The 13,340-nt window shown below is 44.4% G+C and overlaps 1 protein-coding gene across 1 annotated transcript; it reads right to left on the minus strand.

Annotated features, from left to right (window-relative positions):
* Nucleotides 1-133: 133 nt before the first annotated feature.
* BCL10 (BCL10 immune signaling adaptor) lies at nt 134-8,671 on the minus strand. Its single transcript, XM_075098049.1, has 3 exons — nt 8,498-8,671; nt 3,682-3,970; nt 134-2,569 (listed from the first exon to the last, which is right to left on the minus strand). The coding sequence occupies exons 1-3, from the start codon at nt 8,591-8,593 to the stop codon at nt 2,202-2,204; spliced, it is 753 nt and encodes a 250-aa protein (XP_074954150.1). The 5' UTR covers nt 8,594-8,671; the 3' UTR covers nt 134-2,201.
* Nucleotides 8,672-13,340: the final 4,669 nt, after the last annotated feature.

Below are 13,340 nucleotides of genomic sequence, written 5' to 3' on the forward strand. Positions count from 1 at the left end.
AAGACAAACCTCTCCAGCAAGACAATGAGAACAAAAGCCTCCTGCACACACAAAACCAAAACCACACGCCTAGATACTGGCATGAACTGCTCTTACAACATTTTAATAATGAGAGGCAGACAGGAAAACAGGCAATTATACAAAAGAATTTATTCCAAAAATTGTGATAAAAATATTTCAATTTTTTTTTTTAAAAGGCATGTTATAAACACTTGGTAAGATAATACATTCATTTAAAGTCTCAGGTTAACAGGCTCCGCTGCGGGAGCGGTCCCTGCACAGGCAGGCATGCTGCAGGCTACGCAGCAGGGCAGGCAGCATGGTTCGCGCGTTTGGATTTACAGCTGCGAGGCCGTCCTCACCCTGAGCTAATGCTCTTCTTCAGTTAAGGCCAAGCCTGCTCGCTCTCGTCCACCTACAAGAATCCAAGAAGGGACACAAACCTAACCACAGCTCTACATGGTTACAGCAGGCATTCAGACAAATCAATTTGGAGACATCCTGAGCATGTGCAACTGCAGCCCAAGTTAATGGAAGAGAGGGATTGAAACCTGCCCCTAATTTCTGTTAGAGAGCAAAATTTTGCTTGCATATCTAGGCACTTAACTTCTAGAGTGCCTTCTAAACCAAGCAGTTTTGTTGAAAAGCATTTTCACCGTCCTGACAGTCTATGACCTTTGATGTACACGAGAAAAACAAGGATCTTTATAAATACTGAAGAGAAGCCCACACCTCTACCAAATGTCAGCTATTCCTATACTAAGTATGGGGCATAACTGAACATTGCAGTTCATTTTAAGCTACTTCCAAAACCAGAATAAACACAAAAAAATGTAGAGACTATATTGCGGTCCTGCAGATGGCCTGTCTCCACAAAAGGGGAACACAGTTTAGGAATATTACCTGGGTTTGAATTTGAGTGGAATTACACGGCTACAGAACTGCACGAGAGCCAAAATAATTTAAAACGTTAAATACAAACCTATCCTCTGACATACTGAAAACATTCCATCACTTTAAAGTGTAGTACTACAGAACACAACCGTACACGTTTCCAAGGAAGCGCCTGCCTTTGCCTAGTAATTTTAAAGTGGTTCTAGGCCGACTTCATAAAAAGCAGATGACAGCTCAGGAGTAGAGTACGAGTGGAATACAGCATGTTACATTGTGTCAAGAAATGAGAACCTTCCCATGTTGAAATAGTTTAAAATGCATTTGACTCCAAACAATTTGAAATGTAAACTTGTCTGCTTTGAAGAGTAGGTCTCTGAAGTGCAACATTTCCAAGAGTCCTTCAGTTACGGACACTTGTTGCGACAGGACTCCTCCTCCACTTACCTACTGGGACAAAACATACAAGCTTTGCTCCTTAACAGCATTATACAACAATATTATCTTACAGCTCACGCGATGCTGTTACAGCAGTTTACATTCCTTTTCCAGTACTGATGAGAATTTATACCTAAAGTGCATCTCAAATCAGAAATCTCTAACTAATATACAAGAATAACATGCTAAGACTTGTGGAAGTATATTTGCTAACTCAAATCACTGCGATATCGAGTGCCTTTTGATTTACTGGTAGGACAGAGAACAAAGTTCAGACAATTAAGAAAACTTCTTGCAAATAAGTACAGCTACAGATTTGGCCAGATTGGGTTTCTTCTTGCAAACGGAGCTGCACACACATACACAGAGGGCAGAATTTACCCTGCAGAGAAATGCTTAATTTGGGAAATGAGTTAAAAGCTTGTGGGTAAGTGAGCTTAAGCTTTTAGTTCTGATTGTTATTTTTCAATACTCAATACTTTTTCCTAACCATCTTTCCCAATTCACCCGTCACAGAAACTTTAAGAGAAACAGGCTTGTTAGTTTTGGTAAGAATCAAAAAACCCGTTTGTTCTATAACTGCAGCTTAAATACCTGCAACTAAATGCAAATCTTAAATACATTGGTTTAAAAAACAAACCTTTGCTGGTATAATACATGACCTTTTGAAAAAAAGCTCCCTAAAGAACATAAATCAAGCAGCTCCAGAGTCACCCAATTAAAAAAAAAAAAACCCCAAACCCCTCCTTAAAAACAGCAAGTAACATAGATTGATTTTGCTAGTTAGCAGTTTGAAAACATCTTTTTAACCTTTATAAGACATCACACAAAGTTTCAGTACCATTTGGATGAACAGCCAAAAGTCACTATGTTCACTGTGGTTGAAGAGAACGTGATCTTAAAGGCAAAAAGCAATTGTCACTAGAACTAGTACACGGTTCTTGCTGCTCTGCCTGGAGCTCGGCGGGGAGAGGCGGTGCGCCGGGGTCTCCAGGCCCTGGAAGGGTGGCTGAGAAAACAGCACTCTCTGCATTTCCCATCTCTGCTATCGGTAAATTCATTGAATGAAGAGAGACAGCAGACACAAATGCGGCGGTGCTATAATCTTCTTCTGGATGATGGATCTGGGTAGATTCTTTGTCTTTTGTTTTATCAAAAAAATTAGATTCATCAGAATATGATCTAGAAAGATTATTTGTTCCTCCATACAGTGAGGTCATACAGGTGCTGCAGCTTAGACCTAAGACAAAAACCAGAGACTGGAGTTAGTGACAATATCGTACATTCTTAAAACTGTGCTCTGATTTAATATCACTAACATTGTCCAAGATCAATTGCCTGCATTTTTAACAGACTAACCTCTCATCTCACCTGGGACATCCCAATATTCATGTCAAATGAAAAGAAGAAAATACATGCAGGTTATCTAGGCTGACGCGAATGATTTCTTTATATCTCTGCATCAGCTACTGAATTTAAGCTTAGTTTCAGGCAGTTACTTTAGCCCTTTGACCTACCTTTTGATAAGATTTTTCTCACATGGTTCTTCAAACTTCTAAACGCTTCAGCTACACGGTTCTACTCCAGAGTGCACTGCATTTGAAGGCTGTTTTACCCGAAGCCAGAGAAAACTTCAGGTCTTTCACCTCTTGGGTTAAAATGTACTACTTCCTTCTGTATTTCTCTTTTGATGGGTGTTGGAAGGGGAAGTAAGGCTTTTGGTTTAGAAGGCTTATATTTACTTTATCTGCCTTCAAATATGAGTACATATAGTCACTTCAAACTTTGTGCATCAACAAAACCTCTCTACCTGTATGAAGCAACACATGCATACATTTGGAGTCTCTCATTTTAAGTTTTGGCATTGAAGACATGCAGGAGGATTCCCCTCAGGTTGCATTTGCCAGCTTATCTGCTGCTGAGGCTCGGAGACGAACAAAACCAGAGCATCCTGCCACTGCAGTAAATAACTTCAAGGGAAATACAAGGTGGGAGATAACCACCTATTTTGAGTTCTGAAATTAGAACCTCACAGAAAACAAAACTGAAACATGAAGACAGGCTTATCCATCATAACAACACATGATAAGAGTTTTTTTGCAATTATTATTTATGATGTGTTCAGATTGGAAAAAGGCAAAGCCAGGACGCATGCACTAGGATCTTAAAGCCAAACTGGTGATATTTCCAAGAATGTTGTCCCAAACACTAGAGGAAACAAAAAACCACAGCCAAAGAACACCAAACCCAACCCGTCCTAAGAAACACGAGTTAAAGAACTGTTGGAGTTTCGTTTTGCAGACCCTCAGAATAAAACTCATGTCTTACAAAATATTATTATGAACTTCTCACCTTTGAGAGCTTCAAGTTTTTCGTTTTTGACTTTCAACACTACATCAGTTATCTTTTGTAACAGGAAGTTTTGTGTTCTTTCTCGTCTGATAGATTCAATCAAAGCATCTAGTCCCTTTGGGTTTTCTGCTAAGTAGTCCAATAACTTCCCAGTTTTTTTCCTACTGGAAGATCGAGAAGAAATTTCTTCTGTGTCCTCTCTAGTGAGTATTTTCTTTGAACGTAGGTAATCAAAGTGTCTCTCAGCTATGATTTTGTCACAGAGGTAAGGACGCATCCTTTCTAAGGCCTGAAAAACAAAACAAAACTAGTATTAGCCAATCTTTCACATAGATTTCAAGTACAGGCTTTTAAATAAATTGATTTTGATACAGGTTAAGGAAATAACTTTTTAAAGCTGCCACTGTGTTACCTACCAGATTTTTTTCTTAATGTAAAAAAGATTTTTTTTAAAAAAAAAACATTATCTAATTTACTTATCCTTTTCATTAGTTTTCTTTGAGTGAACTCAGGAGTTTTAATGCATGTTCACAAGGTGAACACTTACTGCAAATGTTAGTTATATCAAGTCTGTGGTTATCACATTTCAGAACATTCACCAAGTAAAAATGAGAAGAAATCACACCAACAAAACACAACAGCACCTACTCACTTCATCTAGACACACTCACTCTCGCTGACTACCCAATCACCACATTTCCATACTGTCTGCACCCATGAGGCACAACTCCAAAGTATTGCAGTTATTGATGTTTTCTGTACATCGAGTAAAAGCAGTCTCAGAGCAATGGCATGAATACACTCACAGTTTAAAAGGTTCATTAAATAAATACCACTACTTACAAGTTCAGCAGATCACTGGCATCCAAAACACATGCCCTTTCATCCACAGATGTACCTACTCTCAACAACTTTACTGGCTGCTTTTTGTCCTCATCGAGCTGCCTTCTTTTAGTTTAGGATTTTATATTAAACACCTGAAGCAACGTGCACACCTCTAACATGCTGCACAGATCACAGAGTTAGTGCAACTCTGACGACTCCGGCAAAAGCAAAATGGCTCTACCTGCTGCAGCGTAACTTCAGCTTACAAGCGTAAACTGGTTGCTTAAGCCCTCTCCATAACCAGCAAAAAGAAAGAGGTGGAACAATCTGCCCACAGGAGGGAACTCCATCCGTGGTCTCAAGACCCCAGCGCGTAGTCTATTAACACTGGGTATGATGAGGCAGACACATCTGCCTTGAGCACTTCAGCAGCAGTGCCACTTTGCATCTTCAGGAACTGTAACGCCCAGTATCCGATCACGTTCCCTCCAAGATCTTCCGCAGAAACATCCTACCTTTTGTAACCGTACTCAATTCTAATTTGGAATACTCAATTTATTTTGGAGGTAATTTTATAGGAGCAATGTCAGAATTAAAGACTGCCATGTCACCACTTTGATTTCCTCCTTGGAAGATCACGTGCCCTCTCCTATATCGACCAATTTATTTTACAGTTATCAAAAAAAAAAAAATCTCCCTCCACCTCGTTCAGAGGGTACATCCAAGCACAAACATCACCAAAATGTACGTTCAATCTGCACAATAACTAGCCTGCTTGATACCAACATCAAAACAGAATTAATGCATGTGCTACAACTCTCTGATTTCAGTATCTGCTGCTCTATGAAGATCAGAGTCACAAACGACATCCCTGTGCTTGAAAAACAAGCTCTCGTTTTATGTAATACTACAAAATTGGCAGTTTCCTCCCACCAACATTTTTCACTGTGCAGAATTACACAAGAAGTTAGATACCCACTAGCTGAATATTACTGATGTGGAAAAACTAACGCCCCCAAGTCTCATTTGATGCAAAAAAATGACAAAAGAAAAAATATTTGAGTGCCAGAAGGAAAAGCATCTTTACATACAAGTCACGTGAAAGGATGGAAAGAAACAAAACTTCTTTCCTGAAGAAAGTTTTCAAATATCCTCCTGCTTTTTGAGATTAGATTCCATAAGAGCAGCATTTAAAAATTAAAATTTGAAAATGACTGTTTGCTTATAGCCATTTACTAGCTCAGTAAATAGAAGCAGAGGAAAAAGCTAGATATAAAAGACACACTTTAAACATATTTCAAACAGCAAAATACTGTCTGGCATACTGGTGCTAAGGAAAGCACCACTAGCTCTTGAAGAAAAAGCTTCCTGGACTGCTCCACTAAGTACAGCAGAGGATGAATGTGTTCTTCTAGTTGCTCTTAGGATCCAACAAATACTCGCTGTCAACAAACAGCCTGTGGTTACACAGTTTTAAAGAAAACACCAGATGAACACACATGGAAGAGAAAGGAAGGCTTTTGGCTGCAGACTGTCACCACTAGATCGAATACAATGTAAAACTGAAAACGTAAGGGTGCAGCTGCATGGCAGCCAATTTAAGTGCAAGGAATGCTCACCCCCTGTGTGTTCCTACCCCTTCCTTGGTGGATGAGAAGATCCAGTCAAGAAACTGTATTGGTGCTTTTGTTTCCCCTCCCACAGCCAGATTAGTTGCCCGATCAAGTATAATGTGCAGTCACATCGCCACTAGTGGTGGTGAAGCAACTACGGTAAGAGCCGAAGAGTGCAATGGTAGAGCTTATATCAACTTAGGCAGCTCCAGAATGCATCTCGAGTGTCCAACTGACCTCAACGACATCTGCAGCTTCCTCACAAGGGGAGGAGGAGGGGCAGGCGCTGATCTCCTCTCTGGTCACCGAGGATAGGACCCGAGGGAATGGCAGGAAGATGAGCGGGGGGGTGGGGGTTTAGGTTGGGTATTAGGGAAAGGTTCTTCCCCCAGAGGGTGGTGGAGCCCTGGAACAGGCTCCCCCCCAGGGAGGCACCACAGCACCAAGACTGATGATATTCAGGAAGCACTTGGCCAATGCCCTCAGAGACATGGTGTGAATTTGGGGCTGTCCTGTGCAGGGACAGGAGCTGGACTCGATGATCCTTGTGGATCCCTTCCAGCTCAGGGCATTCTATGGTTCTATTACTGCAACAAGCCCATGCCTGAACGGTTACCAATGTAGGAGGTGATACAGATTTCCTCAGTTCTCATAGAAATCTCATCCTACCACCAGAAGGATCAATCTACACACTCTGAAATGTAAGACAGTCAACATTTCAACTTTAAAAGAATCGAGTGAGTTGTTGAATAGAAAGACTACTGTGTTTTGACTAACATCTTCCTGTAGTGAATCTTTCACTATATGAAGTGTATCAGTTCTGAATTCCCCTCTGTACTATCCTTGTAGGTTAACAATTTATGAGAGACACAAAGAGTAAACACATTAGACAAACTTTATATATGCTTTGCTTTGTATTGATTACTTTTGTACAGCTCACTGCCTCCTTCACAGCTCTCAAATATAAGACTCCAACCTTTATAATTCCTCCTGAAAACAAGTTTTCCTTGCAAGTTAGCTTTCTGAGGTACGCTGTCACATAATAAACACAGAACTTCTGGTAACACAGCACTTCTGTTGGAAGTGATCCTACCAAAGTTACTTCAACAGCTTTGAAACAGCTGAGTTGACAATAAACCAGCACTTTGTATCATGAAACCACAACATTTAAAATCTGAGAGAAAAAGCTCTGAAGTTGAATTTACTGGATTGTATTTTGATTATAACACTAATGTTATTTTTTTCTAGGTATTAGGTTTCCATTAAATCCTCCAATTACTACTGGAGGCGCAGTAAGATTGAGGGTTGAAGTGACATCTGTGAGATGCAGTCATGAATTCAGTCACCGAGAGATTAACATACATATCATGTTACACATATAACCTGATTTAAGTAGTTCTTAATCCTTTTTTGGTGTAACTACTGGATGGTAACTCTTGCAGTATTACCCTGTAGCTCCACAGAAGCAAGTAATAACTTGAAACCCGTGCCTCACAAAACTATGACAAAGCACTTAAGATTATGCACGCATAAAGCTGATAAAAAACCAAAACCGAACACCAAACATTTATTGTACTTTAAAGGGACGTTAAAAAAACCCTCCAAATAAGTCAACATAAGACACTGCAAATTACAAAACAGAAGCATGGGTGGTCAATAAATAATTGATGAACTGTGATTTTCCTTTTTTATGTTAATCAATCACTCGTTGAGTTTGGTTTAGCACATTGCTTGCTTCCCAGTTTAGCCAAGAGATAAGTAAATCCAGACCGAATCAGGATGAAGTCTTCCCTCAGATTCCAGACACAAGTGAATAAATATGGGGGGCAAATCAGGAAAATATATAACAAAAAGCCTCTAAAAAAAAGTCACCGATATTTAATCCAAATATTCACGGTCTATAAGAGAGAAACTTATTAACGCCAAGAGAAGCACGTACATTTGCAGCCAACCTTTGGATTCGGTACCAATTACTCGTGCCTCTGCTCCCCCCCGCCTCACGGCGGTACAGAGACACCACGAAAAGCAAACCCCTGTCGCGCTGGCCTCAAAAGGCGGCGCGGGAGCAGCCGCTGAGGGGAAAACAAGAAAAGCCGAGCTTCCCGGTGAATGCTTGGCCCCGGGGCGCGTCGTTACCAGCCGCACAGCGGGAAGCGCCCCCCGAGCTTAAGACCAGGCCCGCCCCCGCCCTGCGGGAAGGCGGCGAGGAGCCCCGGCAGGGTCCCGGTAGGGCCCCGGTCCCCCCCGCCTCCGCCACCTCCCCGCTCTGACAGGGCTTCCGCTTCCCCCGCCCGGGCCCCGGCCTGGCCCCACCCCGCCCCACCGCCCTGCGCCCCGGCCTCGCGCGCTCCGGCCTCCCGGCCCGCCCCACCACTTACATCCTTCTTCACCTCGGCCATCTCGTCCTCCGTCAGCAGCCGCCCCGCAGCTCCCGGCTCCGAGCCCGAGCCCGAGCCCGGGCCCAGGCCTTCCATGGCGGAATGCTCCGCCACCGCCACTGCTGCTGCTGGGGGAAAGCGCTCAGGGCAGCGCTTCCGGCCCGTGCCCCGCCCACGCACGCCAGATCCCCGCCCACGCACGCCCAACCCACCAATGGGCACGCAGGAAAGGGAGCGTGGCCCTGTCCAGTGGCGCGTGCGCGGAGGGGCACCGCCCACGCCTGCCCGTGAGGCGGCGGTGTGTCTCCGCCGCAGCCTGAGGTGAGGGAGGAGGCGGGCCCGCCTCTGCCGGCCTGAGGCAGGCGGTGCTCGGTGCGGCCTGGCCGGGGAAGCCGCGTGGGGCGGAGGATTCCTTCCTGCGGTCAGCCCCTTCGGCTGCGGGGCTCCCTTCGCGGGTTAAGCCCTGCCCTTCCCCGGGGCAGCCGCCGCCCGAGGACTTGTTGCCCCCTCGCCGTTATAACCGGGCGCCTCGGGGCCTGCAGCCCTTAGGGCTACCGGCGCTCTGTGATGCCGTGCGGGAAGAATTGCGGGTTACCTCGGTGGTGGTGGACTCGTTACGGTGTTCTTGAGTTAAATGGCTGATTTGAGCCAACAGTGTACACCTGCAGCCCAGAAGGCCAACTGTATCCTGGGCTGCATCCCCAGCAGCGTGGCCAGCAGGCCGAGGGAGGTGATTCTGCCCCTCTGCTCTGCTCTGGCAAGACCCCACCTGCAGTGCTACGTCCAGCTCTGGAGCCCTCAGCACAGAAGGGACATGGACCTGCTGGAGCAGGTCCAGAGGAGAGCACAGAAATGATCCGAGGTCTGGAGCACCTCTGCTGTGAGGACAGACTGAGAGCACTGGGCTTGTTCAGCCTGGAGAAGAGAAGGCTGCAGGGAGACCTTATTGAGGCCTTTCAGTAGTTAAAGAGGGACTATAGGAAGGATGGGGGCAATCACTTTAGCAAGTCCTGTTGTGACAGTGCAAGGGGTGATGGTTTTAAACTAAAGGAGGGGAGAATTAAACTGGATATAAATAAAAAAATTTTTACAAAGAGGGTGGTGAAGTGCTGGAACAGGTTGCCCAGAGAGGCTGTGGAGGCCCCATCCCTAGAGACAATCCAAGGCCAGGTTGGTTGGGGCTCTGAGCAACCTGGTCTAGTTGAAGATGTCCCTGCTCACCGCAGGGGGGTGGGACTGGATGGGCTCTAAAGGTCCCTTCCAACCCAAACCATTCTATGATTCTATGGTAGGAGAGCATGGGGATTTACGAGAGATTTTGGGGACTGACAGGTCTCAGAACCCTGCTGCTGCGAACGGCTGACTTCCAAGGCTGCCGCAGGGCCGGGGGGAAGCCGAGCCACAAGCAAGCGAGCGCTCGCAGCCCTGTGTTACTCCTCCCGTGGCCGGGCAGCCCCATGCTCCTGGGCTGGGCACTGGAGGGTGCTGTTGCCCCTTCGGGGGATGCTGCTGCCGCCGCCAGTCCCGGCTTCTCCCGGCACTGCCCTGCACAGGAGCAAACTCTTAGAGAAAGGACAGAAGACAAAATTTACTTAATCGGTATTTTTTTCAGCTGCCAAAGGTAAAACTCAGGCTACCGCTGCAGTCTTGAAAACTTTGTTTCCAGCAGTTAAATGTGTAAGTGTGTAGTAGAAGCAATCAATACTGAGTTTTGCTGCCAGTAAGGCAAAACAACCAGTTTTACTGTATTTTGCAAAGTCTTTTTGCTTGATACACCTTGTTAAGGTGATCATACTTCAAATATTAACTGCAATGATACCTATTTTACAGTGCTAGCGTTCCCAGCTTTCCAATAAACACATTGGTCCTGCCCAGAACATTTAAAAAAATAAAGGCCTAGTCACCGTTCTTACCTGGTGACAGGGCTGACTTCTGTAGAGCTGGGTGTTTAAATCACAGCCAGTCTCCAAACGGGTTAGCAGAAAACACCCACCCAGCTCTGCTCCCTGCCACTGCTGTGAGGGATGCTTCTGCCCAGTGAAAGCTCCTTCAGATGTGCTCTCACCATCCAGCCCTGCGGAGCTGATTGCTGGTAACCTGGCAGCACACCTCTGCTCACAGCCCAAATCCTTCTGTGGTGTTATTCCCACCCCAAGAAGCCTTTGTTTGCTGTAGCACATTTGAATTCCTCAAAGCTGTCTGTGTATCTCTAGATTAAACATCTGAAATATAAAGTAAACAATTATTTATCTTCTGTTTTCTGCTCTGAGGACTACAGGGCAGGCCATTGTTTTTTCAAGTCCAGGTGCCCACGCTGATCTTCCCTCATCTGTGCTAGGCACGCAAAGTCACGGAGAGGTTTCAGATTCTCTGGTGCTTCCAGCGAGCTGATTGTGGCATTTCTGAGACAGAGACAGGCATCTTCCCAGTCCCAGCTCCTCCTCTTCAAGGTGAATTATACTGTAGACTTTGTTAGCTTTGTACAATACTGCTGATAAAAATAGCTGTCGTGCATTGTGGATTTTAGAGTATTTGTTAATAACCTTGCTCAGTGAGAGGCGCAGCTCAAAGCCACGCAATGCCTGGAGGGTTAGTTAGGCTTCTGGATTGCTGAGCCATGTATGAGAGAAACTGAAATGAATTAACTTCAGCAATTGGGAAAAGAGCATGTGGTTAGAGAATACAAGAACAGAATATATTTTAGCAGACTTAATGCAGATAAACCCTAACAGGATTTAATGGTCCAGGCGGCTGGGAGAAGACTACTCTCAGCATGAAACCCCTTCCAGGAGGTTAGCATCAGGTCAGTACTAAGTAGTGAGCCTCAATGAATAGCGAGGTACAGATAATGTCTTTCAAGGTAGCTGGGAAGATTTTGGACACTGTGTTTGTTTTATGAGTACATACATATGTAATGTCCATCTAGAATAAATTTCTAGATTAAATTTCCAGATTAAATTTCCAAATAAGAGTTGGAAATGGCTTCCAACCCAGAGCTGTTCAAATCCTTCTCAATATTGGTCCTAGAAAATGTTGTAACGCTGTCAACACAGTTTGTGAGAAGAGGTCAGTCGGCTTTTCAAAGCAGTGACTGGCTCCAGGTTTTCTTCCCCCTCTGCCCTCCCTGATGAACCCCTCTCCAGGCAGCCTGTCCTTACTGCAGAGCAGGGGGAGCTTTGTGTGCTTCCAGCCCATTCTGCCTCCTGGTCCTCACTCAAGGGTCTGGCTCCTGCCTCAGGACAACCCATTTTTGGAGCTGGCAGGACGCCCCCAGCCCCTGTGAGTGCAGCAGGGCTCTACAATCACAACTCCCTGGGGAGCAGGAGGAAAGCTGCCAGGCAGAGAGAAGGGAAAGAGAGTTTGGTTCTGTTACAGATCCAGATTGAGATCAAGGACCTTACCTGAATTGAATGGATATCTGCAGCTACCGAGGGCAAGTTCAACTACAAACCCATGGGAATCAACTTACAGCTAGCGAGTTTGTGGGGCTGAGGTTGTTGACAGCATCAGACTGTCTGGACTTTATGATGCAGGAGACCGTGACTGATGCTCTTCTGTCATGATGTCCTTACAGCAGGGAACGAAGTCGTACACCCAAGTGCAGACATCCTTACTGGCTGAAGTAATATCCTACAGCTAAATTTTGCAAAGGGCGCTCCTTTTTAAATTACTATTATGCTTTTGCTTTTGAAGGTTTTGATATTCTGTGAGGTGCTTCTTAATGTGGCAAGTGCGAGTGGCTTGTACAGCTTGTGTTGTTTTTAATTATTGCCATTTAGAAACAAATTCAAGTAAATTGGATTTGTAAAGTACCAACTCTCTCCTGTGGATGTGGGTACACAAAGATGCACATAAATGCAGTAGTTTACTATAGTAATTATACCAAGATAAATGTATCCACATTAGACGTAGCACTGATGTAAATATATTCGTATAGAAATCATACTTTTAACCAGTGTAGTTAAATTAGTACAAAGGCTGTATTTAGATCAGCCCTAATGAAATCCTTCCTTGTCCCTGCTTCTCCAGCAAGAAGAGTATTAGTTATGGTTTGTTTAAAGCCCCATTACTAGCAAAGGTGTACAGTTTGGAAGTGATGAACTACAGGACTGTTAATTATGTTGTGTTTCTTACAAAGTTGAAGGAACGATAATCGAGGCCTTGAACAAGTGACTCTTGGATTTCCACAAGGTGGCACTGAAGGCCCACGACCACTTACATGCATATCCACGAAGCCTGGACGAACTGCCTTGTCTCTCCTGAGATCGTTAATCCTAAATATCATAACCTCATGATATTAGAGCACAAGGGTACACGCAGCGATTAGCCCCACATGCGCTATTTGTGGCACACAACAAGCGGCATTCAGAGACAAAACATGCGACCATCTGTCACGTTACCACGAAGCAATGTCTGAAATGTAGTCACCTCTCTTGACATGCTGGTGAAGAAAACACACAAGAGCTACATGAATAAGACAACCATAATGGTCATGCCACTAAGCCTTTGTAGTTTCACCTTTTGTAACTTACAGTAAATACAGGAAATACATAAATACTATCCTACAGTAACATCTGGTTAGTTTTCTTGGACACAATCAAATTTAGTCACAACCGTTGTATCTAGGACACACAGGCAACATCCCCTCTCTACGTTATTCTTAAACATAGAGTCTAAAATCACAATTTGTTTTTAAAGAGTCGAGATTTCTTCTAACAGACCTAAAGGTTTTACCACTAGTTTCTGTAACTGGCTTTATTTCTAGGTGTGTAACAAGCTTCCAAACAAAAAGATGGCATGAAACAGTACGACGTTAAATGCATATGCTTTCAGTTTCAAAACA

Source organism: Phalacrocorax aristotelis, chromosome 6, assembly GCF_949628215.1.
Source record: "Phalacrocorax aristotelis chromosome 6, bGulAri2.1, whole genome shotgun sequence".
NCBI classification, from domain to species: domain Eukaryota; kingdom Metazoa; phylum Chordata; class Aves; order Suliformes; family Phalacrocoracidae; genus Phalacrocorax; species Phalacrocorax aristotelis.